Source organism: Branchiostoma lanceolatum, chromosome 4, assembly GCF_035083965.1.
Source record: "Branchiostoma lanceolatum isolate klBraLanc5 chromosome 4, klBraLanc5.hap2, whole genome shotgun sequence".
Taxonomy (NCBI): Eukaryota; Metazoa; Chordata; class Leptocardii; order Amphioxiformes; family Branchiostomatidae; genus Branchiostoma; species Branchiostoma lanceolatum.
Window position 1 is genome coordinate 30,845,854 of NC_089725.1, and position 25,174 is coordinate 30,871,027.

The 25,174-nt window shown below is 43.7% G+C and overlaps 1 protein-coding gene and 1 long non-coding RNA gene across 2 annotated transcripts; both read left to right on the forward strand.

The window, feature by feature from the left end:
* The first annotated feature begins 1,570 nt into the window (after positions 1–1,570).
* On the forward strand, positions 1,571–6,550 carry LOC136434003 (cuticlin-6-like). The gene is made up of 6 exons (XM_066426650.1): positions 1,571–2,555; positions 3,282–3,428; positions 4,242–4,313; positions 4,839–5,013; positions 5,744–5,890; positions 6,150–6,550. Exons 2-6 carry the CDS (start codon positions 3,372–3,374, stop codon positions 6,323–6,325), a joined length of 627 nt encoding a protein of 208 aa, XP_066282747.1. The 5' UTR covers positions 1,571–2,555; positions 3,282–3,371; the 3' UTR covers positions 6,326–6,550.
* Positions 6,551–8,785: 2,235 nt separating this feature from the next.
* Positions 8,786–9,225, forward strand: LOC136432132 (uncharacterized). Its single transcript, XR_010755456.1, has 2 exons — positions 8,786–8,931; positions 9,109–9,225. It is a non-coding gene; the product is annotated as an uncharacterized lncRNA (long non-coding RNA).
* The last annotated feature ends 15,949 nt before the right edge of the window (positions 9,226–25,174 follow it).

The following is a 25,174-nucleotide window of genomic DNA, read 5'->3' on the forward strand; positions in this document are numbered from 1 at the left end:
TGAATAATGTACACGTTGCCATGACGGTGGGGATCGACTTTGAGTGACGTTCTACCGACTCAACAAACGGGATGTTACCGAAGGCCTGATGTGTGCGGTACGGCCGTTTTTCGTGTATTTTTTTTTTACTTGGACACGTCTATATCCATAGCACTCTCCTCAAGCCAAGGATGGAACGAATAGCTGCTGTATAAAATGTAATTAGCGGCAAGATATTCAAGACGAATCTTCTCTCCCGAAATAATGTTCACACCTGTCCGACAACACCGTCATTGTGCGTGCGGCGGACGGTAGTTTCAAGTTGAAATATTATGGTGTCAGCACGACTAGAGACAAAATCTACCATATATATGATTAGTGCAAAGATAGTACATGATACTGACAGAATAATAGAAAAAAGGGATGTTTTTTTTCTGCTAGATTGATTTCAGTCAACCATTATCGGAAAAATGGCGAATTTATGTTACCCAACGTTAATGCGTGGGTTGAACTGGGTTCTCTGTTTTCACAATGGCTGATATCGATTATTCAAGATATGAGGATAAAGGTTCAAAGCTTTTCACCTTTATTTCCGCTTGTTCAAGTGAATTCAATGCGCTCCGTACGTTCTGTTGATAGATTAAACTAGAGTTCCACGAACACATTATCTTCGCCAAATAATCAAGGCTTATTACGGAGAGTGATTAATTTTTACATGCTTATCACCTCCTGCAAATTTGATCATACACCATACCGTTTGGAAGTTATGATTGATATGGGGGGGGGGAGTCCAGTCTAGATAGGGTTAAAATCATTTGGTGGTACAGGACTAGTATATATGTTTAGTGTGCTGATATATGTTATAACTGGTCATGACAAAATATTGAAAGTGATCATGAAATGGTGTAGTCAATATATATGAATAGAATAAATCTTTATTCCATATCATCCACATTTTGAAAGACATAGTACATGTGACTTTTCCATACCTAGCAGTGGTGCAGTTTTGGTGCAGTGTACTCTCTGAGCAGAGGAGTGGGTCCGGCTGGTTATTCACATGTTTAAGGTGTTTTTGTCAGGCTTTCTATTTTGTCCCCTTTCCGTTATATCTCCAACCGTGTGTTGGACAATAATGCCTAAACTGAACACGATAAAAACCATCCGGACCCACACATCTGCTTGGAGTGTAGTGAGACTGTCCCATCTGTTAATTTATGTGCCCCATCTGTTTATTTATACTTTTAGGCAAGGTCCTCTGTTGACCTGTTTCGGGAGCACTGTCACATGCCCGTTATGGAATGTAGTAGATTTACAAACTATCCTTACTAATTATGCAGATTAGCTCCTGATTTGCATAATTAGTCATTGATTGTGTTAAGCACCATCTGAGCTCTGTTGACCCCTTCTCAAGTAATTCATGTCCGAAGGTGAAATCAAAAACACCCACCGCAGTTCCAAACAAGACGCTAGGGGGCCCAAACTTACACAACTTAATTCCTGTGGCATGAACTATCTACCACACAAAAATCATGACCATAGCAGTTTCAGAAAATATGCCCCAAAATTTTGAATCTCCGCAGCAGTACCTTAGGTACCCGCTAGAAGGCCCATTATCGAACTTGACCTTCCTTTCTGTAAACCCTACCCATTCACTAATTATCATACAGAACCATCTACAGCTTCTCGAGTTATGTTGTCCACATACAAATACACAACCACACAAAGCCCGCTGCAGGACCGATGGAAAATGCCAGGGGAATCATTTTTGAACTTGACCTCCGTTTTCACAACATCTACACACCTATCAAAAATCATGAAGATCCATCAACGTTTCCGTCACTTCTTTTGCCTACATACAAACACACAAAACTTGAAAGTCTGCTGCAGTACTGTTGAAAAATGCTAGGTGAACCATTTTCGACCTTGACCTTCCTTTGTACAACCACTACACACCTACCAAAAATCATAAAGATTCATTGAAGGTTTCTTGACATACATACAGACCCACCAAATAGCTGGCTCAACCGAAAACATAATCTTCTCCGAGTACTATAGTACTCGGCGAAGATAATTACATTCTAGGAGGTGCTCACCCTTACTGTAAATATATAGGTATAAGCATCAAAGAATATTTGGACATGAGAACAAGCAATGTATAAGAATACGACACGTTGAATTTCGATATGTTGCTCTATCCCATATGATTGTGTGTAATTAAAGTCATTTGTATGCCCCTATTCGTTTGTATGTATGTATGTATGTATGTATGTATGTATGCATGTATGTATGTATAGATATAGTAGACCTTTCGAAAGTCGCTGTACTTTTGTTTTGTCAATAAAGATTGTATATTGTTGTAAATCCGCTCCAAACATTTTCTCACCTGAATTTAAAGACAGATCTATCTCACATCTATAGAATAAACATCTATTTCACGTTTCGAAACTACAGCCTGCTCCGTGGACATCGTCTTCGTTGTCGACGAATCCTCCAGCATATCGACCTCATGGTTCGACCGCGTCAAGCGGTTCATCGTCGACTTTCTCGACTGCTTCACAAACCTTAACGACGTCTGGGTGAGTATCTGATACTTTGTCATCATTGAAATCGGTGCTACATGTACCTCCACTATCCAAATCATCCGTAAAAATTATGTTGGCCACACAAGACTACATCACAGCAACACGATGTGTCCTTTTTGCTGTTTTGTTCCTCTGGGAGGGGAGGGGAGTTTGTATTCACGTTTAAACTGGGCATTTATTATGTAATTACATGCATTCATTCACTCACTCATTTGAGCGTCTTGTCTAACATTTTGTTTTCCAAAATGTACAAGTGATAAGCGAAAATATAAGTTGAGTCCGCCTTAACTTTGTCTTTGTCCATTTATTTGTATTATTTGATGTTTTTTTTAATATAGAAAATAATGATAATAATCTACTTCCGATAATGATAATAATTTACTTCCGTTGGCAATCTCTGAAACACTTTTTACATATTGTGCTCTCATCCTGTTTACCTGCTACTTACACACAAAAACATGCACCCAGATACATAGTTGAATGGGCGTCAGAAGGATGACGGCTGAGACACAACGATTACCGGTTTCGACCTTTTATTCAAAAGTCTTCATCAGAAATGACAAAGAGTGGTACCGCACTTCCTTTTATAGCCTCTAGTTGAAGTCAGGTCAGGGCATTCTACTCCCTGCTTTAATTTGGTCAGAAACATAACCCAGAAACATAACACTCCTAGCGAAGATGAAAATGGCTTACAGTATTTTCTTGTCGCTTGTGACATAGGTTGGAGTTATTCCATACCACTGGGTGCCGAGGACATACCTTCGTTTGAGCCCAGCTACCGATCGTGACCCCTTCGATTTCAACCAGTTGATGCAGAAGGGAGGCCAAACCCGAGCCGGGCTGGCTATTCGCTTCATGAAGGACACGGTTAGTTAAAAAGTTAAAATCCTCCCACACCATTATTGATGTATAGGGCGGTGCCCATCTCCGTTTCATAGCCCTGGGGCCACACTGTGGTGCAATCACTGCAGCAGGGGGCTAGTCCACTGGCAGTGGAGTGTGTTTAACTTCCATACTGTTTCAGAAGTATGTACCATTTTTATCAAGTCTTTGGTATGACTCAATGCGCCTCTTGTCCAGAGGTGCCCTACGTGGGACTTGAACCCCAGTCCTTCTGGTCCAAGTCATTTGAACCAGATGTGGCAGAGTAGCAAAGGCGCAGACCACTACACCACAGGGACACCCCGAAGGACACGGTACGACTAGCATATTTGGAATCATTTGTATCATTGTCTTTCTTTTAAAAACAGTTGAAGTTGTCATCCTCTACTGAAGTGGGGGGGGGGGCATTTTTCACTGTTTTCTTTTTTGTGTGTATTGATTAATGCCTGTCAAGCGGTATGGCCAGATTAAACCGGGGTCATCAGCCACTCTTATCAATAAGTGTGATGGGTACAAACACCGGACGGACGGTTTAATGTCCCCTCTGTGGACTGTTTCTCCACTTTTAACATATCGGTCGAAGTTAACTGGTTCAAGGCGATGTTGAGTCTACATATGCTACCATTTCTATTCAAACGGTTGTTACTTACAACAGTGCGGTGATGATAAGGAACCTTTATTGATATTGACTTTTATTGTACAAGAAAAACTGTATCAAAACTCTTTTGAATGGAGCTATTTCGCTCTTTGAATTCGTTTTGGTTAACTTGTTTTATTTTTCATTTTTTGTTTATTTAGTCTGATTTCCGTATAGGGGTCCCTCGAGCGGCGGTCGTCTTGACAGACGGACAAAGCGCCAGCCCAGTGCAGGTATGAACCACTCAATATGTAAACAGTTGATCTGTTCCAACACAGCAGTAATAATTTTCGGCCGTTTCCACCACAGCCCTCCTCATGTTTGAATGGCCAATTGTTGAAAACAAGGGACCTTGAATATAACAGAGAATGTCTAGACGCTAGAAATTCCTCCCAAGATTGTAAAAGCCCATTCTCATCCCATACTATATACTCTTGTATTAGGTAGTGTAGCCTTATAAAACTGTACTTATGTACCCAGCAGATGCCATACTTTGTACCGTGTACAATTGTTGTGCAATGAAATTATACATCATATCCAAGCAGGAGAAAAGCTTGGCTAAACTTGTTGAAGACTTGGTCCTCCTACCTTCTTCTTGGACTTTTTGGGTTAAATCTGGTTTTGAGATTACCAGTATCATCACCTCTTAAGGGGTGTCCCAAGAAGTGCACCAGTCTTCGGCCATCCTACAGCTGACTGAATTAAAGAATGAAGAACTATGTAAATTGATCAAATGTCGTGTGGTATCATCTTTTTAGGCGGAAGCTGACGCAGCAAGGGCCGCCGGAATCGAGCTGTACGCTGTCAGTATTGGAGATCTCGTGGACAACGCTGAGCTTGAGGTCATCGGTGGGAGCTCCGACCACGTGTTCAACAGCGACGACCCCTGCAATGTTGCCACCCGTATACTAGCGGACCTTTGCGATTTAACAGGTAAATTCAAGAGTTCGGAGTCCTCATACCTCCACGAAACGCCCTTGCTGTTCCAAAAAAAGCTGCTAGGGGGCCCAAACATACACCACTTTTTCCTGACATCAAAATCTATCTGCAACCCGAAAAAAAACCATAGCGTGTCCACGACAAAAGATCTTTAAGAGACCGGAAGTTCTGCTACATACGAAGGAGAGCTTGACCTTTGTCTTTCCAAGACCTAACCACGTAACAAATATCATTGCAATTCATCCAGAGATTCTTACGTTGTGCTAACCACAAATATCCGGAAACACAAAAACAAAGACCGACGCACACACAAACACACCTCAATTTTCACGGAGGTGATGATTATCATACATGACCAGAACACGAAATATGACAAATTTTTCCTGCAGTATCATAATAAGACGTTAGGAGGTCCACATACAAAATATCGTCTGGATCTCTCCACAATAAACAAACAAACAAGACAGAACCGAAGACAAAACCTTCTTGGTGATGGTAACAGTATGATCTATCTTTTATCTACTACCTCATGTTATAAGTTAATTCAAGAATGCTGCATGATGGTCGAAATGTTAAAAATGACGGTCACACACTACAAATGATTATACTTGATATTGAATTAACTTCCCGGTATATCCCAAAGTAACTTTAACTGCTATTGATTCAAAATCAGGCCGAAATAACGAATCAAATGATGCTATTTTCCTATATGACGTATCCCCAGGATGCCCTGATGATGAGCCCATGGTCTACTGCTTTGCTGACCCCTGCACTGTGACCGCCTGCCCCGCCACGCCTGACGCCACCTGTGTGTCCAACTACTGCGGCGGCTGCCATGCCGACTTCTTCGACAGAGACGGCGAACCAGCTTGTAAGAATTCATTTCTTTATGCAGTTTTTTTGTTTCTCAACGTGGTTCTGATTTGTTTTAGCTATTTGGGCACGCTAACTTGATTATATGGATGACATCCGCACGTGCATCAACTTCCGCCCGACTTCAAAAAAAGTGTGCGACCATGCTGTAAATTGTACAAAGAACCTGCAAGATGAGCAAATATATGCTGTCTGCATAGACTACTTCATTCAAAACCAACATCAACAATGAACTGATATTGACCTTTGACCGATAGGTTGCGGAGGCCATGGACAGCCATGTGACACCGGCCTTCCGATCGGACGAGTCGACGACTGCAGATGCCAGGGAGGCTTGCTGTGTTTTCGCAACGCGGGCACCATCGACAAGGGGACGTGCCAGACCCAGGAGTGGGTGAATGACAACGGAGGACTCCCTAACGTACGAGGATAACGTCGCTAAGGGCACGTTACCTTACGTTACCTCACGTGACGTTACGTTACCAGGCCCAGGAGTGGGAGGACCACAACGGAGAAATCCCTCCGTTACCTATTGGTTGAAACTATAGAGAAGCAATATTTCGAAGATATCATGCATCCGTGAAATATTTAGAATGTCTCATTTGGCTTGTTAAACTGTAGTTCGTTGATGATGCAAATAAAAATTTTGTCATCATTACATGTGTCCATTGATCGCTTCCTGTCACTCTTAGGTGAACGTTACTAGCATATGGAAGATAAATAACTTTGAAAACACAAACAAGACAAGTAGACAGACCATGGACAACTTCCCCTGAATTAGTGGGCTCTTTTAACAACCCCACGACCTGAAATGTCGGCCAGTTATCACATAACTTTAAGGATGATAAATGGATATAGATATGCCAATTCTAACCTCCACTTCCTGTTACCCCAGGAACTCCCCCTACTCTGTGGCCATTTTAACTTGCTTCAATTTCTTATCTGTTGTTTCTACATTTCAGAAGTGTCTTTAAGAGTACACCTGTGCTGGTCAGTGCCTTAGCCAGGCCTGCACCGACGTGAACACCACGACAATCTGTAGCAGGCTGACTCTAATAGTTTACGTAAGCCGAATTCATTGGGTGATTTTATTGTATAGGCCTGGTCTTTAAAGCGCCCTCTAACTTGCGAGCTCATAACGACCTTGTCTAGTGTTCGACTTGGAACTTTATGAATAGTGCATTTCCATGCTAATGACAGTGATAATTGAGACCGCTCCATCAGTATTGATCCCGGTAGGTCAATTATGGGTAAATAAGGCTGTTGCATATAGTTGTGAGAATCTTTTGTGGGATGATGTATTTGATTTTCACAATAACACCAATTGGTTTAGCAATTTTTCTACTTATAGCAGAGACTGGGCTTTCGAGTTAAATTTTTAATCTATTATCACCCCCAAAATGTTGGTCTGTTTCTCTTTTCTGATGGCCTTATTGCTATCATAACGTTTATTTTTACTACAGAAAATAAGGCAATTTGTATTTGTAGAATTCGCTGGTAACTTATTCGCTTCAAAACATGTACTTAACACATATCTTGGTTAGCCAGATGTATCAGTGAATCCTGGCGGAGCGCCCAGCGAGCCCTGTTGGGCAGCGTGAAGGAAACTTTTACTTGTGACCACGACAGCCGGTGGCCCCCAGGACATCAGAGCCCGGCCGGGGCAACATCCCCGACGGGCATCGGCGCAATTGTGACCGAAGCATTACGGGGTTACAACGACGTCGAAGTAACCAACGGCATTTTCCCTCATAACCCATGCTCTTCGCGCCATCTGCGGTAAGACGCTGGCCGTACTGATCCACCATATCTTACATTACGTCAGACAAGACGTTTAACCTCCTTGCTTCAGACATGACAGCTGCAGACAAGGCGAGGAAAGCTGTAGATAACCCTAGCTGCCAGACAACCGCAAGTAACTTAGTTCCATTAATGAGGCGATCAACGAATATTTTTCCTAAATTTGACAGCTTCATCTGTGCGTTGTCTTCATCAGCCTAGCACTGTAATTCTCTGACCTTGGAATGTATTCCCTCGTGTCTGACGCAATCTTAGTTCCCGAATGAAAGGTATGACGAGGACGCCATGCGCCATCTTCTGTTACTGCAACAGAAGCATTGGTTGTCACCTGGTGAATACTAAACTCCACCTATCAGTAGAATGTTTCTAATCTATGCAAATATCAAACAAACGGCCGGTCCTTGGCACGGACACCTGTTCAGGGAACTAACTTTCCCACCCTCGGTCTGGGACCGACATGAGTACGTACAATATGGCACTCGTGAGTCTGCTCCTCCTCGTGTTGGCGGTACACCGTTCTACCCCCCTGTCCATCGCCTGTCTGTGGAGCCCCGGGTCCCTGACCAACCCGTGCCCCGAGCCCCCCGCCGACTGCGAGCTGGTCATCAGCATATGTGGGTGTCAGGTGTGCGCCAGTCTGGAGGGGGAGTCATGTGACAACGGTGCCCCGGGGTGGGTGTTGGAACTTTTACTTTAACCTTTTTCGTTGTTGTTGGTTGAGTGGTTGGTTGGTTGGTTGGTTGGTTGGTTGGTTGGTTGGTTGGTTGGTTGGTTGGTTGGTTGGTTGGTTGGTTGGTTGATTAGTTGGTTGATTAGTTGGTTGTTTGGTGGGTTGTTCGCTTTTTTTTATTTGCTTCTTTGGATTTTTTGTTTGTTTGTTTTTTGTTGTTGTGTGACCGGTCTGACGTGTGCTCCCTCCGTACGTACAGGTGTGCTAGCGGCCTGACGTGTGTTCCCTCCGTACGTACAGGTGTGGAAGCGGCCTGACGTGTGTTCCCTCCGTACGTACAGGTGTGCTAGCAGCCTGACGTTTGTTCCCTCCGTACGTACAGGTGTGCTAACGACCTGACGTGTGTTCCCTCCGTATGTACAGGTGTGGAAGCGGCCTGACGTGCGTGTACCCCACCTGTGAGGAGACGGTGCAGGAGTACGTCCAGCCTGACGGGACCGTCCTCCAGGCCATCTCCCCCTGCCTGTGGAACTGGCGCCCGGGAACATGCCAGTCCTCTCCGCTTAACGGTAACATGAACCTCTATACACAGGCCAACGAAATACGTTTAGTCCCAATCAGCACACCTTCGCACACTAACGTTTAGGCATTAAGTTTAATATCCACCGTTCTTCATATATGCTATATTTCGTAGATGCTATACAAATGTAATCCCTTATTTTCTTCTTCTTCTCTACATTGCACAGGCTTTTACCCTTCAGGGTAGGCAGTGGTAACGTGAGGTCAGACTTGAAGAAGCTGAAGCCAAGGTCAAAGGCTGAAAGAGGACCAGATTTCTCTGAATAAATACGTTCACTGTGATATGACGTCTTGCTACACGTGTCAATGTCTCCTCATTAATGAAAGATATCCTCACATTCAGGTCAACATAAGGTCTCATGAGGGAAATCATGACACCAAGATCGAGCAATAGAGAGGCAATTAAGAATATAAAAAAAAAACGAGTTGGAAAATTATACAGGAAAGTTTTGTACCCCTAACAAATTATGCAAGAATGATAACGGGGAAAAGGCAGCCAGAAAACTCATTCTTATTGTTGACTATACACTCTTCTCCGAATACTCACACGTTTGTCCAACGCTCATAAGAAAGGGGATTATGCGTGTCATTATTTTATTACAAAGTCGTGTTAACTACAATGAACAAATGATGTTAACTGTAATTACATATAAATATGTAAACCTATGACTTTGATCTATATAAAACCACCCCATTACATGTGACAAAGACAAAGCTATACATTTATATGCCAAGACGTAAACCTTTCCCAAGACTGCATTTTTCTTAATATCAGCAAGTGTCCGTGCAGGTAAAACGACAGCTTAGAAATAAGCTATTAGATATGTATATTATCGTTATTGTTATATCTACCGAATAACATCTATTTCTTTTTATGTAACATTTCTTTGTTTATTTTTCTTTTGGGTAGACAAGGACGACGTCGCACCGTACTCAAGTTTTCATACCTTATATCAACAGTGACACGTACAGAGACCAATAACCCATTTTTACACTTGTGTGGAGTGGGGAAAGTCTTGTAAAATGCCTTTCCCAATGGCACAACATTGGTGGCATCAGGGGATTCGAATCCGACCCCATGACTTAACATTTGCAGAACATTTACACGACGGTCTCCATTTCAATGACGTCGTGTGGAAGCAGTTGCAGCAGCCTCTTTTCTAATCCATCTGGAGTCGGTCTTGTAGCGGGAACGTCGCGCCAACACGACCTCATCAGTCGGTACAGGTCCTCTGGACATCCCGGCGGCCTCTCCATCCGTATCCCTTGCCTCAGAATTCCGACCATCTGAAGAAAGTCCAGCTGAATCCTGCCATCATAGCACGGATCTTTCCCCATCGTGGCGATCTCCCACAGCAGCACGCCGAAGGACCAGACGTCACTCTGACAGGTGTACTCGCCGGTCTCAATGGACTCTAGCGCCATCCACTTCAGCGGAAGGAGTTCGTCCACGCCTGGACGGTTGCATCGGACATACTGAGTAGTGGCGTAGACATCTCTGGCCAGTCCAAAGTCAGCCAACTTGGCCACGTCATCGGCAGTGATCAGGACATTGCGCGCGGCCACGTCGCGATGGGCGATTCTCAAGCGTTCCAGTTCTTGAAGAGCTCGTGATATGTGGACTGCGTATCCAAGAAGGTTTTCAGGTTGGTTTTCTTGATTGACGTTGCTTATTCCTCGTAAGCAACCGAGTAAATCACCTTTCGGTGCATATTCCAGAAGAATGTACTTCTCTGCAGACTTGGTGATGAGCCCCACCAGTCGAACAATGTGGGACCTAAGGCGATCCCCATTTTGTTCTTGGTCCACAGCTACCAGTATGGCTGCTTCTCTGTAGAAGTCTCGGTAGGACTGTGAGTCCTCCACGCGAACTGTCTTGGCGGCCACGTCGAGATCTCCCTCAGGTGTGCGCAGCTGTGCCCTTCTGACGAGCCCAAACATTCCTTCTCCTATCAGGGCATCGGGAGTAAGATGGCGGATCTTTTTCTCCCAACGTCTGAGCCAGCCCGGCTGCAGGCTCTGCGCTAGGTCGTGCTCCATTTTATTCAGCTCACGCAAAACTTCGGCTTCTTGGTCTTCGTTCTTCACAATATGACATGCAAATCCTTTCTTATACAGAACTGTAACAGTTATAATTATTAGGAGTATGATGCCGAAAGAAACAAGGATTTCGATCAGTGGTGTAGCCTGGCTGACGTAAGGTTTGTCACAGTTCCTCCCTCCCCGCGGTGGCACACACGCACAGCTGCCATCCACGTGGTGACAGGTGGCGTTGTTCTCACAGCTGCAAACCTGTCCGCACCGCCAACCGTACCTGCTTTCGGGACAGGGTCCATCACAGTCAGATCCGTACCAGCCGGCCGTGCAGTTACACCTGCCGTCGTCAGGGCTACAGCTCGCCCCATTTTGGCAGCCACAGGTCTTTGCACAGCCTTCACCGTACGTGCCCTCCTGACATTTTGTTTGACACCTGGTTCCCGTCCATCCCGGCGGACACACACAACCAGCCCACCGGTCACAGCTGGCACCATGTAGGCAATCACACACTTCATCACAGAGTTTGCCTTTTCTTTTTGGTGGACAGTTGACAATCAACACAATTGTTGCCCTGTATACCTTTCCTTCTCTGTCTCTGGCCTGACACTTATAGTGACCTTCGTCGTGTAACATTGCGTTAAAAACCTTGATGTCTAATTGATTTACACCTTTCCCCATAAGCTCAGATGCATTTGGAAACCGGAACGACAAAGTTTCGACAACAATGTGGTACACACGGCAGTGAACCGTCACGTTGGTGGAAATGTAGATAGCCCTTGAATCGCCAGGTGTAGTAGTTGCGGCGATGTCAGGCTTAGGAATGTCACAGGCAACACCTTTCCAGCCGTGTTGACATTTACATGCTCCATTAAACCCATGGCAGCGGGCGCCGTTCTTACAGATGCAGCTTTTGTTGCAGAGTAAACCGTATTTTCCATCAGGACAGCCTTGCGGATAGACACCTATGTTTAACGACTGTACGTGTACAACTCTGGTCCCTTCTGGAGGTGTGCGTGTTCTGACTGGTTTTCCTAACCGAGGAACTTTACATTCCAAACGTACTGTGCTCTTTGTTGTGACTGTCAAAGTTGCCACGTAGATAAAGTTGAGATCGCCGGAATATCCTTTCCTGACATAACTTACAATCGAATCACTGATCGTTTGAAAATGGAACAGTTCAATAAAAACTTCAGCATTGTCCGCACGACAAGTTAATGTGCGGGAATTCCCGAACCACAGTTGCTCTGCAGCTACTAAATCATTCAGGTTACGTACAACCCATATCTGCTGAACCTGGCAATGACTGGTTGCGAAAACTGATAGCGTCAGAGAATTCCATTTATCGAGAGGCTTACCTACTGTATATGTAACCGCAAGCACGTCTCCAGTATCCGTCTCGGCTTCCATGTTGAGGACAGCTCTGAACAGAAATTCTCGGGTGTCCTTAACCGTTGGGTTGATCGGAGTTTCACACGTCTCGTTATACACGGGGGGATAGCCCGAAACGTCGGTAACTTGTATTGCCATACTCCTGACTTCTCGACGACGCCCGACGCGAATCCTGATGGTGTATTCCGACTGTACTGACCAGTCCAGAGGGTTGGCGACCACAAGGGTGCACTCCTTAGTCAGAAGGAACCTGCCATACGGATCTCCCTCCGTTTTCACACACGGAAGTTCCGCTTTCTGCTTGGCCGGCCAGTGTCGCACACCGACAACTTCTGTCCCGACTGTAGCATTTTCAGGCACGAAAACGTTGAAGCTACGTTCCTCCGCTAACCTGGCCCGACTGAAGACGACGTAGACACTAATCAGAAGTGTTAGTATCAGGTTAACTGCCATGACGCGGCCGTCCACTCACAGGGAGGTTACCGACAGTGGCAAATCGTGAATCCACACAGGGACTGTTGGGTGCAATTGCACTCTGCCTTCAGTTTTGACACAACACCGTTATCGTCCGAGGAACCTGCTTTTGAATAATGTTTGCCAAACCTTAATGGTAGGAATTCCCCTGGCACATTAGACCTGTGCACACTGTACATTGTTTGATAACATGTCAAGTCCGTGAATAGACATACCCTCCACTTCTCAATGTTGACCATCGTGGCAAACATTTAACTTGAGAAGTTCCGCTTTCTGCATGGCCAGCCATTGTCGCACATCGACAACCTCTGTCCCGACTTCAGCACACTGTACATTGTTTGGTAACAGGCCGAGTCCGTGCATACATATGGCCTCCGCCAGACAATATTGACCGTGGTGAAACCTTTACTCCCATCAGCCTTACAGCATACGAGAATGGCAGTCCCTAGCACGGGAATCACATCTGTAAGCTGACTCACTTCTGCTTTCTTTACCAGTGATCCGCTTTTTTCTGCGTTGCGCATCAGTTTAGCTCCTCCTACTTGCCTCCCTACTCGGCAATGTATTCTACAGAAGAACTCTCACACTCACTGATAAGCAGTATTACTAACTTCGTTAAAGGCAATGAAAGCAATATTAGGGCCCATAAAATGGAAATAAAACAATGCTGAAATCTTTATGGTAGTGACATTTACTAACACTATTTAGCTCATTTGCCTGATAACTTCATACTTTGAGCATTGCAAAACTGCGCAAAAACGAACCGTACGATGGTCCCCTTAGTTTCGCGAGCCTACAAAAAAAAACCACGACGACTTTCAGTGAGTTCTCACATCACACCGATGTCATATATTTGCATGATGGACGTCGCTGTACATTGTGATAGTGTTGTTTGAACTGATCATGTATAGAAATGACTAGATAAACTGACTTTCAAAATCTTTTTTCGGGCCGTAACATTTGAAATTGCCGCTCTCTAAGCGGTACTGCGTAGCAGCATTGAAAATCCAACCATATTTTCCTGACTTGAAACCCTCTAGCTTATCCAGACTAATAATCTGGTAAAGCAGCCATACGTGAATACCTGACGTTTAAGAATGTCTCTGTTGTTGTTTCGACGCACGTACGACGCACCTCCGTCAGAAATGACCAAGGAAATTATGCATTATTTTTGAAATAACGAGACTTAATCGTTGCAAGATCCGGTGCGGTTAGAGCGCGGTTGCGCCACTGCAGATAGCCCGGCTTTTTCCGAGCTGCCCAGCTTCTGCCAGGTTGAAGTCGTGGAGAGCTGATAGACTAACGGTAACACTTTTGTAGAACCATTATTTGTAACTGTTTACTTTGGTAAGGGGAATGTGGTGATATAGCTTAACATTACTATCAATCGTATGGTGTGTTAACGCTCTATGATGGCGATAAAGCTGACGGCAAAAATCGGCTTGTTGCTGCTCTCGCAGCTGATAGTGGCTCATGTTGAGGCCGGTAGCTGGCAGAGCTGCCGTGAGGTGTCCGTGGTGAAGTGTGGTGTAGGCGACAGCCGTACGGGTGGCCATGAGTACCGGTACGACATTGGATCGTACCGGGACAAGTGGACCGAATACCCGCATGAAGCAAACAGGTACAACGGCCCCTTTCAGACCGTTAGTTTGGCTCAGGCATTCCAATCCTGCCAGGTCTGCTCAGATGAAACAAAGCCTACCCAGGGGGGTCCCACTCAGAACCCTTCGCCACAAACGATAACCAGCATCATGATCGTTGACAACAATGTTGGTACGCTTGGCACTGAAAAGGCAGAGATCCTCTCTCAGATCCCTTGTGGTAGAGATTGCAAGCTGTGGTTTGTGGGTTGTAACCTAACGGCAATAGAGGTGGGGGCATTTGCTAAGTTACCGCAGGTCTCTACCCTGGGCATCTGGCGGAGCAAGGTCCAGACTCTGAAGAACGGCACGTTTGCTGGGATGGAAGGTCTCAAACGTCTGCTGCTGCTGGAGAACAACCTGACACATCTGGAGGTAAATATTTTTTATGTGCTATTGGTTTGGACCAATCATCATGTCGATTACATCAGGAATTCCTTCGTTCTTAATAATTATGCTTAACTATATACACTATAGCAATTGGAGAGATATCCGGAAATACATTGTTGTTTTTTCATATAAAATTTTTATTAAAGCCCAATGGAATACGTTCTGCTACAGGATGGCTGCTTTGATGGGCTGCCCAGCTTGTCCCACCTCATCCTTGTGGACAACCAGATCCTGACGCTGTCGCCTGGCACGTTCCGCGGAGTGCAGCCGTGGTGGTTTGACGTAAGTGCCAATCGCTTCTCTAACGTTGCACCGGGGACCTTGCAGGCGATCAAGTCCGTGGAACATGTCCGCGCTGTTGAGAACAAACTGCGAGCGATCGGCGCGGGGATGTTCCACGGTCTTGAGCGACTGCGGGTTCTGAACCTGGAGGGAAACAGAATCTCCCACATTGATGCTGGCGCGTTCCACTCAAACACGAAATTGCATGCCCTAAATCTGTCGGGAAACCGGCTGACCTTCCTGTCTGGCGCTTGGTTCCAATCGTCATTTCCAAGCACGCTCATCGTGCGTGGAAATGCCATTGCTGCCATGGCGCTGGAAGGGAGGGCGCTGACTGAATGGAGGAGGCGTGTCGATCTGGATAATCGTCCACGCTGTACGTGTGCGCACAATTGGCTATACGACCAGGAGGGTAGCAACCCGCCTAAGTTCAAGCAGGGTTTTGTCTCAGCAATAGGGGTACACACGGCAGCAAGCTGCCCCGCCTCGTCGCTGATGCCAAATCCCCCCGCGCGGTTCAGTCCCAGCGCGCTGCCCTGCCCGGTACCACTGATTGAGATCGCGAACGTGGAACGCAGGGCCTCATACGAGTGCGAAGCCGTTGGCAGCGTGTATTGGGAGCAGTTGCCCCTATTGTCGTGTGCCTTTCCGAACGGCTCACACTACGCGCTCAACATAACGTACGACACAAACACGACCACGCACGCCAGTCTGCCATCAGGCAACCTAACCATGAAAGTGGTGACCGACCTAAAGGCCGAGGGCTGGGTGAAATGTATGGGGCCTGTAGATAACATGTTGGGTGAATCAGGAAATGACAGCCTGTGTTCTAACTACATGGGGAAGTCCAGCTTCACCCTTTGGCTTGAGACCGCCGAGCCCTTGTCCTTTGGTAACACCACTTGCACTGCCTCTTCGGAGACAGGCTCCTACACTGCCGTCTTCATGGCGAGCGAGCGCGCACACTCAGGCATAACAACACCCCATGCACCAGCGCACTCACTCATGAACACGACACCATTCTCACCCAGCATCAGCACCACACCTATGCCCAAAAGCGCGAGCGATGATGGTTATGAAGATCTAAAGTGGTACATCATGTGGGCAGCTATTGGCCTGTTGCCTCCAGTTGTTGTGGTAGGGGTTTGGGCTTGTGTCAGCTGTATCAAGCGTAGGCTCAGGCGTAATGCTGCAGGCGCAACCCGCAATGACGATCAGATCACTGCCATTTCCAGCTGGCCTCTTGGAGATCATGGCCGCTCGGGCGAGTCAGTGATCAGTCCGTACGCTGAGGGTGGTTTCGAGGATCACGACAGCTTGAATGATTCAGAATCAGTGATCGGCCCTTACGCCGAGGCTGGTTTCGATGACCACCCTGATTTGCGCAGGACCTATTCTTTTGAATCAGAAGCCACCCCGTACGGACAGGCGAAGCTTTGCGCAGCGTACGCAGGCCGCCCCCGCGCGCAGACACACCCCGTGACGTCCCGCCCCTACAGCACCGAGCGCCCCCGTCAGAAACCAAACAGGGAAGGGGCCGTCGTGGCTGCCTATGGCCGAAACGGTCAGGCTAACCCCAAAGGTGGCAAAACCTGCTACCAGCACCCAGTCATTCTCCCCAACCCGGGCGCCACCCAGTCCTCTGCCTACCAGCAGAATGCCAGCGCCGAGCAGGGTTCCCGCAAGGCACCTTGCTACAACTCCCCTGCCCTGGCCACTGACCAAGAGCGCACCCTGTCCAACACGTATGGCCAGCATGACCCTAGCGAGGCAGTCTGCAACTCCCCTGCCCTGGCCACTGACCAAGAGCGTACCCTGCCCAACACGTATGGCCAGCATGACCCTAGCGAGGCAGTCTGTAACTCCGCAGAGGCCACTGACCAAAAGCGTACCCTGTCCAACACATATGGCCGGCATGACCCTAGCGAGGCAGTCTGCAACTCCCCTGCCCTGGCCACTGACCAAGAGCGTACCCTGCCCAACACATATGGCCAGCATGACCCTAGCGAGGCAGTCTGCAACTCCGCAGAATCCCCTGTGACCAATAGCTACGAGCCAGCTGCCTCGCCCAGTAGTGAGGAGGGCACCCAGTCCGCCATCTATGATGAGAACCATCATAGCCCGACCACCACCGGTGGGGGGAACAGTTACGTCTGCCCCTCCCCTGCTCTCGGTGCTGACGGGTCTCCGGCAGCTACCTACTGCCAGAATTACCGTAGAGAGGCACTTAATGACACCCCAGAGTCCCCCGAGACAAACAGCTATGAACCGGCGACAGCTGAAGGTCAGGGTCAGTGAGTTGAGTAGGAAAGAATCGACGGACGAAATTTGTCCTGGCTAAAGAAAGCAAATCTTTATGTTTATGGGCCTTTTAGTTTAGCCACCCCCTCCCCCTGCAAACATTTTAGTACAAAAAAATTGGCTTCATATTTCACATTTGTACCAATAAAATTTTCTTGAGACATTTCATCATTTATTTATTCTACAAAAATGACTAAACGTTATTCGCAGACATGCTAGTGCTAATGGGAACTGGCTGTTATCATTGGAAAACAAATCTTATACGATAACTGAATATCTTTAAAAGTACAGAATGAAAAAAAAGATAGAATAAACATCATGGTTGAGAATAAAAAGTTGTATTTATTTTAGAATATATTTTCTTGTTTCAGTTTAGAATGTAATGCAAAAAAAAAAGAATTATGGAAATCTGACAATCCAGTGCATTAGACTAAATCAGCTCATTAAAAACGTCTCTCTATTTTTAGATTTCAAGAAAAGGGACCATATAGTGACAAAGCACTGGTCATGATATGCTAATGATATGTCATAACATATCTACTGAATCACATTTCTATCTGTTATATGGCCACGTCTGCATCGATAATAATAATATTCCCGACATAGTGTGGGGATAATACAATGTTTCTCCTCTGTTTTCGTTCTCATTCTATTTCAAATTTCATATCAGACTGATATTCAACCAATCAATATGGGAAAATAGCTGGCATCTTGGATGAATGTTTTCTTGTAGAAGAAATATGCAGTCTGATCATGGAGAGAACAGGCAAAGAAATAGCCGAAATTCTGAATTCTAATGAGAAACTGCCATGCTTAGAAAGTGCCTGGACTAAACCATTTATCGTGCACGACGGGGGCCAAAGCCATGCAAACAGATTGATATTTTCGGCTGTTGTGGCATTACTTACATGTGAAGCAAAAAGAAAGTGCATTTACATTTGCAAGATCGTGTGTGAAATAATAAATAGTCCATTGATTTCAGCGAATCTCAAAATCAGACAAAAACATAGTATTGCAGATTGGAAATTGCATGTCAACATACCATACCATATTCCCTTGAAAATTCCGGTCTCCGAAAGAAAACAAAAACAAATTGATGTCGATCGAAATTGCAGAAACCCCTGATCCAAAGGGAATATCAATCTCCAAGCAGATGTAAGGATCCGATTCTTTTTAAGCATTTTAGGCGTGCGTCTGTAATACTTGATCTCACATTTAATACGTCTTTCTTGTAACGAGTCTTTTAAAAGTATCATGCCTATTCCTCGAGCCTCGAGGTGGGAACGGAAAATTTCAAAAGTACAAGAAAGAGATCACAAAAAAAGACTCAGAAAATAAGCAAAACCGATACATCTGCTTGGAGTTTAGGAAATATGGTATGGATTAATTCGTCGTAGGCTTTGTATCAACATTTATGAATATAAATCATTTCATTATTCCTGGTTCTTAACATATAGCATATTAATGCCATCTTAAGAGGGGGTAAAATTATGTGAAATTTGAAAAAAAAAGATAATGTCCTCTACCGACTGACGGGTATACCAGTAGCTGCAGTGCATGATTCATGTTGGGATAACATCTATTGAATAATGTAAGAAGGGAGCGTTCTGAAGTTCCAAATGACCAAAAATATTGCCTATGGAAACCCGCTCCTCTTAGATATATGCTTGAACATCCATGGCAGTGATAGCTTTATGAATTATTCAATTTTTCGTATTTCATCAAGAACCGATCTTCGCTATAGTTTCTTTTAACGCTTTGGCATTATCTTATGTATTGCCATCTTGTTCAGTTTAGTTTGTGTATTATTTATTGTTTATTGAATAAATAAAATAAAAATTAAAAAAAACGATCTTCTGATTAGGCCATCTAAATAGTCAAATATCTAAAGAAAAATCATTTCCATTAAGGTATGGTCTATGATTAAGGGTCAATGACCCTTTTTGAGAAATGCATTTGAAAGGACAAATTTACATCCGTCCTTTTTGTACAGAAGATATTGCAGATTTAATTTTGAAACCAAAATTTCCACAGAAAACATTTTATAACATTGCAATCTTGGCACGTCAATTTTTTTTTAAAATCTCCTCTACTCTATTCATCATCATTCCTCCCTTCTGGGTGTCCTTTTGTTTGGTCAAAATCATCATTCACCACATGAGATTCATTATTCACTACTTCTATGACACTTCTATGGCATTACGGCGTCATAACCGATATGGAATGGGGACTTCTGATTGGTCGACGTCATCTAGCTATATGATAATACCCCTTCATTACTAGTACAACGACGATATGTCGTAAAAGAAATGTAAACGTTAACAGATTAGACGTATGGACAAATATACAATAACTAACACATCTAAATTTGATACTAGTTGTATCTGTAAAATATGTAACGTCAAGATAAAATATATTAAATTTTGTTTTGTGTAATCAAAATACTGTATTTTTAACGACTGTATATATATATATAAATGATAGCACTGTACAACTAAAGATAGAATTGCATTTGATAAATATTCATCGTTGAAACAAAAGGGAGCGTTTTGAAATTCCACAGGTCAGCTGCCATGCCTATTATGGAAAATGTAATGTACTAAGAATTTGTCAGCAACAATGTCAGCAAAAGGAAATACGTCATCTGTATTGTTAAATAGAGTTTAGTTTTTCAGGATGATCGTTGATATCATTTCATCTTAAAGTACCAATGGTAAAGCTGTGTATACGTACGTAATGCATGATTGTTAAGCTGAGCTGTAGTCGGAATCTGATATTGCTTATTATGCTTATCGTCTGAGCCATCATTTACAAAGAAGAAAGATATTAGGCCAAAGAAAATATAGTATTCGCCGCATTTCACCACATGTACTTGGGACATTCCACCTCTTTGACGAGTACAACATGAACAGTGGACCACACGATTGCAGGGGCTGCAGCCATTTCCAGCAGGGTAAAATTTGAATCAGGGACAACATCTGGGATTCGAACACGGAATCTTCTTATCTAGCAGCATTCTGAATGATGGACAACACCCCGCGATATGTGTCATTCATTGTGTACTATGGAAACTGATTCAAGTTGTGGTTCTTTTTTTTCATGAGATGAAGGGGTTTTGAAGCAAAAAGCTATATCGTAATTTCTGTAAAAGAAAAACAACTAAAAACAATGATTGTGTGATTTGCACTGTAACAACTGATATGAATTGCGTGGCCCTTGTTAGCTTTAAGACTTCTACCGAAATTCATTTCAGCTTATGTTCGATTATAGATATTCCCTAGCAAAAATGAAAATGAAATGCACGTGTTGGCATAATATGTATGTACATACATGTAAGACAATCAAATACCATATATTCCGTACACATTCAAAGTGTTTAAGTACATTGATTTAAGTATTGACGACAAGTAAATGCATGCCCCCGTTTTACAAAGTTCTTGGAAAAAGCTAGTCATCAATTGCATCGAGGCCGTAGCAAGTAAACTTCATGGATGACATACTCTACAGACTTCAAATCAAAAGGCAATGCGAAAGCGCGAAAAAAACACAAGACGGGTACACAATGCATATAAATGCCAAACAAAAATTGAAGCGACAGATTAGCAAATAAATGTTTTATTCCTGCACTGTTTAGAAATGCACAACTACCGAACAAGTTTCACTTCTATAAGTAGACCCAGGGCTAACACACTAGTGTCATTTGTAGAAGTACGCTCAAGACTACCAAACAAGTGTCACTTCTACAATTACACTCAAGGCTTCCACACTAGTGTCGCCTCTACAACTAAACTCAAGGCTACCACACTAGTGTCATTTGAACAACTACACTCAAGGCTACCACACTAGTGCCATTTCTACAACTTCACTCATTCACTCAAGGCTACAACTTTAGTGTCGCTTCTACAAGTACACTCAAATAAACGAAACTAGTGTCACTTTGGACTATACTCAACCGCACTAGTGTCACTTCTACAAGTACACTCAAGGCTTCCACACTAGTGTTATTTGAGCAAATACACTCAATGCTACCTCACTAGTGTCACTTCTACAAATACACTCAAGGCTACAACACTAGTGTCACTTCTACAACTACACTCAATGCTGCTACACTAGTGTCACTTCTACAACTACACTCAATGCTGCTACACTAGTGTCACTTCTACAACTACACTCAAGGCTACCTCACTAGTCTCACTTCTAAAGTACACTCATTTCAAGGCTGCCACACTAGTGTCGCCTCTACAACTAAACTCAAGGCTACCACACTAGTGTCATTTCAACTCATTTGAACAACTACACTCAAGGCTACCACACTAGTGTCATTTCTACAACTTCACTCAAGGCTACAACTTTATTGTCGCTTCTACACTCAAATAAACGAAACTAGTGTCACTTTGGACTATACTCAACCACACTAGTGTCACTTCTACAAGTACACTCAAGGCTACCACACTAGTGTCACTTCTGCAACTACACTCAAGGCTTCCACACTAGCGTCATTTGAGCAACTACACTCAAGGCTACCACACTAGTGTGATATCTACAAGTACACTCAAGGCTACCTCACTAGTGTCATGTCTATAAGTACACTACTCTAATGTCACGGCATTAATGACATTTTTGCAATAGAACACTGTCAGATAGAAATTTTACCAAGCACTTTTTTCAAGTTTCGGTATTTTCTTGTTATGTCGTTCATTGCTGGAGGGGACAAAAGTTTGCTTTTTTTTTTTATCAGGCGAAAATCAATGTCTTGCGTCATCCATAAATTTACTTGCTGTGGCTTATAGCACATGCAAATGTTCATTGTTATATACCACAGACGACAGTCATATAATGACATCTAGCGATCATCAAGATTATTGCAACATTTTGCTGCGCGGATCATAACATGTGCTTTTGATTACCATGGACTAATCTCTACAAAACGAATGGAATTGTACCGTGACCTTGCTGAAAAATGTGCAAAAGCAAAATGCTTCTCGCTAGGAAATGTTTTGTAAGGGAATGACTATGGGAGCCCCTGTTGACTAAACAGATGGCATCCAAGCCAGATGTATTAGTATTTAGTATACCCTGTTTGGGCAACTAGATCAAGGGACACGCCCTAGAGGTGGACAGAGAAGGTGGTACAAAAATACTCTTAAACATTACTTAAAGAAGGGTCACATTGACCCCACAAACTTTGAAGCACTTTGCTACGATCGCAATACATGGCGACAGCTGAGTCACAACAGCGCCACAACCTTTGAGGCTGAGCGAACAGCTGTCGCTGAGGCCAAGAGGAGGGCCAGGAAAGCCCGACTACTACAGAACTGATCTAAAACCCCTGTAGACTCGCCATACTCTGTTCGAGTGGCTGTCAACACATTAGTATTGATATGTGTTTGTTTGAATAGTTTTGTACTTAGTCTGGTATCTTTATTATAATGATGATTTTGTAATGTGTCATTTTTAAGTGGGACATATGGGTTGGAAGTAAGCTGTACCTGTACTGTTACATCACGTCGTTGTAAGAAAACTGAAATAAATCAATATTGTTGTTTTGATGTCAATAACATGAGTGGTGTAATTCATTTTCGTCATCATTACTCTTAATATTCATATCTTGGAATACATATTAGGCCATGCTAACTCGGTTATATGGATGGCATTCCCGGGGAACCCCAAAACTGATGCGAGCGTGTGAAAAAAATGTTCGGCAAAAAGAAAAGGTTCATTATCACATGAAATCTAAGTGTTCAGGAAGGTTGAACGAATTACGATAAACACACAGAATGGCGAACAATCTTTCACATTGTCTCCTTTGACTTTGGCATTCTACGATATTAGTGTCCGTTTTCCTATATTTTCTTCGCAATTTACGGCATACATTTCCCTATTTTGCAACTGCTTTGTACGATATTGAGTATATGATCGAAATGTTGTTTTTTTTCGAAACGAAGAAAAAGTCATGCGAGCGTGGATGCCATCCTTATAATCGAGAAAAAAACATGTCCTTATCATAGAAACTAGACTTGAAAGTGTGGGCATGATAGCTTAGCTATAGTCAACAAGAAATGATATAGATGTAGCCACCACCATGCATGCTGTAGACTTAGGTTAAAGGTCGAAGAACGCAGTATTTATCCGGGTATACGGTAGTGCGTTAAAGTACTTGAAAAAGCCGAAGATAATTCTTCAGTACCCCAAAGCGAGAAGGAATTTTTTTTTTTTTTTTATTAATCAGAAAACAAGATACACATGGACATGGACATAGTGGCGCTACACTCAAGAACATAGTCTTATATTACAGCACCACAGAAAAACTAAATAAGAATAGACAGAGACAATAACAAACTTAAGCAAGTTTCTGAACAAATAAGATAAGATATGACTAAAGTAAAGCGTATCAAATTAACGATAATAACAACGTAGCTGAATAATTAAATACACAAAGTGATTGAAATATGAAAATACATAATACATACAACTGTACCGATTAATGATAAGGTAATATTCACAAATGATTCAAGGCAATTGGGCTGAAGGAAATTGTGCTGAGCGGTAGATGAATGTGTCAGTTGTGGAGACTGTATGAGTTGGAGTACGATATTTGTTCGGTCGGCGTAAATTTACGCCAGAATGCTGTTACCGCCTTTTGCTGTGTGTTTTAATGGGCTGCAGTTCATGTGACATCCGCTAAGCGCAATATAAAAGAGGGCATCAAAAGGGATCGAGGCGGCGAATCTTAGTTCATTTTCACATATTTTCTTGATTTTTCGTACTCTGAACTCAGTCATATTCGATTTTTTAAAGCATTCTTACACACTACTATACATTTCAAAGTGTCAAAGCTTCTTAAGATGACGTTATTAACCATAAAGATCCCAACAAAAATACTGCGTAAAAAAAATAACAAAAACGTTTTGTGCTACTTTAAATGAAGGAGATTGAAAGCAGCCACTTCCGGTTGCAGGTGTACCACCATAGAATGACGGAGAAATGACAACAATAATCCTTAAATAGTTTCATTAGGTAGGTTGGTAGGTCAATTGAATATAATTTCCTTATGTAAACAATCTTATTTTTTTCTCATTTCCAAACACATTCATCATGTGGACATAGAGAGGAAACCGATTGATAAATCGATTATGTAAATAAGGACATAATTTGCTGAATTGATGAGAATACTATAATTCCAAAGTTGTAAATGACGGTCATTTGATACTTGCATTCGGAAGTTAAATGAAGGTGACCATCATCATACATTAAGTATGCAATCCATAACACATCTTTCAAACACATCTTTCATACAAGTTAACACCATTCGGCGAAGGTATGGTTCGGCGAAGGTATGGGATCGCCGAACTCTAGCTATAATCTAATATCATACACCTGAAGCCATTGTCCCTCTTGTCTTCATCGCAGCCCTCTAATAGCGGTGGCGTTTAGCTATCTTTTTCTTTTGTTGAGCGCTGATTCGTGATTTTTAGCATATGGGCGAAGTGCTTACGCCGGGCATGTCGTGTTGGCGCCTTCTATAGGGAATACAATATATTTTTTGGCATATCCTGGCCCCTAGCGCTCTCCCCAAAAACGAACGCAACCGTTCCTAGAAGGCTGCGCAGGAGGCTATTGTCCTTCGGAGTGAGAGTGGCGTGGTGACCTTGGTTCAGCCACGCCCCCTTAAGGCGTTGGGAGGGGGCAGGGAAAGTCTGATTTACAAGTACGTTTACTG

Coding starts and splice junctions, on each gene's coding strand:
- LOC136434003 (XM_066426650.1), top strand. CDS start 3,372: ATGCAGAAGGGAGGCCAAACCCGAGCCGGGCTGGCTATTCGCTTCATG. Junction 4,314..4,838: donor AAAGCGCCAGCCCAGTGCAG/GTATGAACCACT, acceptor TCATCTTTTTAG/GCGGAAGCTGACGCAGCAAG. Junction 5,014..5,743: donor GGACCTTTGCGATTTAACAG/GTAAATTCAAGA, acceptor ACGTATCCCCAG/GATGCCCTGATGATGAGCCC.